The following is a 4,161-nucleotide window of genomic DNA, read 5'->3' on the forward strand; positions in this document are numbered from 1 at the left end:
AACTACAAGGGAGACTCTCATTCAATCGTAGGTTGTAAGAAAAAGGAGGGTGAAACTGTACGAGAATACTTCACAAGGTTCATAAATGCCACGTTAGACGTATCGGGGCATGATGAAGGGCTCATAGTGCCTTTACGTGGGGACTTTTACCAGACCCTTTATCACAAAAACTCATGGGAAAGAATCCTCTAACACGGGCCGAATTGAAAGAAAGGGTGGTGCGATATCTGAGGCAAGAGGATGGCGAGGCAGCAAAACAGGCCAACCTGAATGCTATGACTGCCAGGCACCACAACCCAGGTCACATGGATTTCCGAGGGGGAAGTAGGCACTATGGCCAAGAAAGAAGACCACAGGAGCGGTTCCGACCATTTGTCAAGGATGACAGAAGCGGTCGTCGCCCAGATGTGTACACGGTGTCGGAGAAACAGCAGCCAGCCAAATCGCCCAAGAATCGATACTGTGAGTACCACAAAAGTAAGATGCATGATACAGCTAAATGTCCAGTATTAAAAAAAAAAAATGGAAGAGAAACAACTCAAAGGAGACTTGGTGGAAATAGCGCGAAGCTTGCGTGCCAAATTTGACGTGGAAAATGTTAAAAACACGCCTTGTGAGGGGGTCCGGCCTAAGGAGATATTCATGATACGGAGCAAGAGAAGCAGGGAAGAGCAATAAAGGGAGCAAGGAACTATTATACGCGTACACTCACATTATTTGTACAAGACCCCCACCCGGAGGGATGGAGGGGAAATAACCCACTAGTAATCCAAGCCTCCATCTGTAACTATACACAGGGTCTTCATTGACACGGAAAGTTTGGCGGATATCATCTATGAGCACTGTTTCTGGCTTCTCCCAGACCGCTGGAAAGACAACCTACGGCCTACGATGGGGAGGCTGGTTGGATTCACTGGCCTTAGCCTATGGCCGCTAGGCACAATTCACCTTCCTTTGACCATAACTAGCCACAATAGGCAACGAAAGAAAACTGCCCTGATTGAATTTGTGGTCATTCGGCATTCAGCGGAGCACAGAATCATTCTGGGGAGAACAACTCTCTTAAAGCTAGGGGTGGTCCCATCAACCATGCATGGGGTCATGAAGTTTGACACTCCAATGGGTGCAACTACAGTACTAGCTACTCCACCTAAAGAATTGCAATGCTTCACAGTCATAAAACCGGCAGAGATAACTAAAGAGGCCAAGAGGCCGAGACATGATCCTGCGAAAGGAAAGGAAGTGATCAATAAGAGACACCCTGACCAGCTAGTCAGTATTGGACGCAATCTCCCAAGTCACATAAGAAGAGCGATGGTCGATTTGCTCAAGCGGTATAAGCATGTGTTTGCATGGACACCTACAAACATGGTGGGGGTAGAAAGGAAAATCATTGAGCACAAACTCGTAATTAAACCAGGAGCAAACGAGGTTAAGCAGAATAAAAGGGTCCAAGGTCGGGAACGTAGTAGGGAAATCAACGCAAAGGTTGCCAAACTAGCAGAAGTTGGAATAGTAAGGGAAGCAATATTCCAAACATGGATCGCCAATCCAGTTATGGTCCGCAAGCAAGATGGGTCATGGCGCATGTGCATAGACTTTTCGACTTAAACAAAGCATGCCCTAAAGACTGTTACCCCCTCCTGAAAATTGACCAGAAGGTGGAGTCATTGCAAGGATTTAAGCTAAAGTGTTTTTTAGATGCATATAAAGGGTATCATCAGATCTTGATGAGCAAAGAAGACGAGGAAAAAATTGCTTTTTACAAGGATCATGGCACTTTCTGTTACACCAAGATGCCTTTCGGTCTATAGAATGCAGGGGCTACGTATCAGCGTCTGGTCGACTAAATTGTCATCAAGAAAAATTGGGAGAAACACTGAGGTGTACGTGGACGATATGGTGATCAAGAGTTCACACAAAGACAAAATGTTGCAAGACATCGAGGAGACCTTTCAAACCTTAGAGAGGGTGAAGATGAAACTGAACCCAGCCAAATGCACGTTTGGGGTGGAAGAAGGGCAGTTCTTGGGGTATTATGTCACCAGGAGGGGTATCCAGCCCAGCCCGACCAAGGTGCACGAGTTCATCGAAACGCCAGCCCCAGGCACCCTCAGAGACGCACAGGGCCTAAATGGGAAGCTTACAGCTGTGAGCAGGTTCATCTCGAAATCAGCTGACAAGGCCATTTCGTTGTTCCACACACTGAAAGGCTGCATAGAGAAAAGAAACTTCCAATGGAGGAATGAAGCAGAAGTAGCGCTCTAGAAAATCAAGGAAGCACTACACAAGTTACCCACGCTGGCGAGTCCTGTCCCGGGATATCCTCAATATTGACTGTAGAAAGGGAAGGAGAACAGAGACTGGTGTACTTTGTAAGCAAGGCACTACAAGGGCCAGAACTCAACTACCTCACCCTGGAAAAGTTAGTCCTGGCACTCATCTACGCGGCACGACGAGTGACGCGATATTTTCAAGCACATCAGATTGAGGTGCTAACAAACTGTCCCATCAAACAAATACTGCTTAAGCCGGAGACGTCGGGCCGATTGGCGAAATGGGCAATTGAATTGGGAGAACGTGACATAAGTTACCACCCAAGGACAAGTATTAAGAGACAAGCATTGGCCGATTTCCTACTAGAAATTCCAGACGAGGGGCGCTCAGTTAAGGAAAAAGTGTGGGAAGCTAAAGGAGCCCCGACCGACAGTAATTCATGGACATTATATATGGACTGAGCATCCAACTGGGAAGGCTTAGGGGCGGGGCTAATCCTGACCAGCCTAGAAGGGGAAAAAGTGACTTACACCCTCCGTTTTGATTTTCATAGGTCAAACAACGAAGCAGAGTATGAAGCTCTGCTTGCAGGATTGCGCCTAGCCAAGCAAAGGGGTGTGAAGGCTATAACGGCCCCGACCGACTCAAGGCTTGCAGCGAACCGGGTCAATGTAAGTTTCGAGGTGAGAGATCATAGAATGGTAAGGTATGTGAAGATGTTGAAGCAACTGCCGAATCATTCAGGCAATTCACAATCAAGCAGATTCCTAGAAGCGAAAATAAGAGGGCGGATGCCTTAAGCAAATTGGCATCTACGTGCTTTGACCACCTATCGATGAAAGTCTTGGTAGAGGTACTCCGAGAAAGAAGCATAGACGACCAACAGGTGAATGCCCTAATGACCACCTGGCCCACGTGGATGACACAATTCAGGGAATACCTACAAAGGGAGGGTGTTACCGGACGATCACGGCGAGGCCAGGAAGATACGTATAAAAACACCCTCATACGCATTGATAAATGGAGAATTATACAGGAAAGGGTTCACAGCGTCATGGCTGAAGTGTGTAGACCAAGCCAAAGGGAGAGAGATGCTACAGGAAGCACACGCAGGCCAGGTGGGTGCACACGAGGGATCACGAGCCTTAACAGGAACAGTACTGTGAATGGGTGTATAGTAGCCCACAATATAGCAAGATGCGTTAGAGGTGGCCAGGAAATGTGGGGAATGCCAATCTTACACCCCAGTCCAAGTAAACCCCCGGTACCATTGCATAACATTTCTAGCCCATGTCCGTTTTACTAATGGGGCATAAACATAGTGGGCCCATTCCCGAAAACACCAGGGAGGCTGAAATACTTGGTGGCGGCTGTAGATTATTTCACAAAATGGATCAAAGCAGAGCCGTTAGCGTGCATATCAGGGAGACGTATGATAAAATTTGTATGGAATAATATTATGTCAAGGTTTGGGACGCCTAAAGTACTCATCAGTGACAACGCCCTACAGTTTGTTGAGAACCTGTTCAGGGAGTGGTGCGCCACCAAAGGGATAGATCAACGGTTCACATCAGTAGCACACCTACAAGAGAACGGACAAACGGAGGTGTCCAATCAAACTATCGTGAATGGGATCAAGAAGAGGCTAGCCAAGGCAAAAGGGAACTCGGCGGAGGAGATACTGACAGTGCAATGGTCATACAGGACCACACCGCGAACGAGCACACAAGAGGCCCCGTTCAGCTTGACATATGGGACAGAGGCTATGCTCCCTATGGAGATAACGGTGGGTACACTAAGGGTGGCTAGCACGGATAAAGAAAGCAACGCACAGGACCTAAGGATAAACATGGACATCCTAGAAGAAAAGCACGAAAAATTAGA

General features: G+C 47.4%; 1 protein-coding gene across 1 annotated transcript; it reads left to right on the forward strand.

Annotated features, from left to right (window-relative positions):
- The first annotated feature begins 891 nt into the window (after positions 1–891).
- Positions 892–1,611, forward strand: LOC145040817 (uncharacterized). Its single transcript, XM_078988711.1, has one exon. The coding sequence runs from the start codon at positions 892–894 to the stop codon at positions 1,609–1,611; it is 720 nt and encodes a 239-aa protein (XP_078844837.1).
- Positions 1,612–4,161: the final 2,550 nt, after the last annotated feature.

Source organism: Lactuca saligna, chromosome 4 (genome assembly GCF_052625555.1).
Source record: "Lactuca saligna cultivar CGN05327 chromosome 4, ASM5262555v1, whole genome shotgun sequence".
Taxonomy (NCBI): domain Eukaryota; kingdom Viridiplantae; phylum Streptophyta; class Magnoliopsida; order Asterales; family Asteraceae; genus Lactuca; species Lactuca saligna.

Coding starts and splice junctions, on each gene's coding strand:
- LOC145040817 (XM_078988711.1), top strand. CDS start 892: ATGGGGAGGCTGGTTGGATTCACTGGCCTTAGCCTATGGCCGCTAGGC.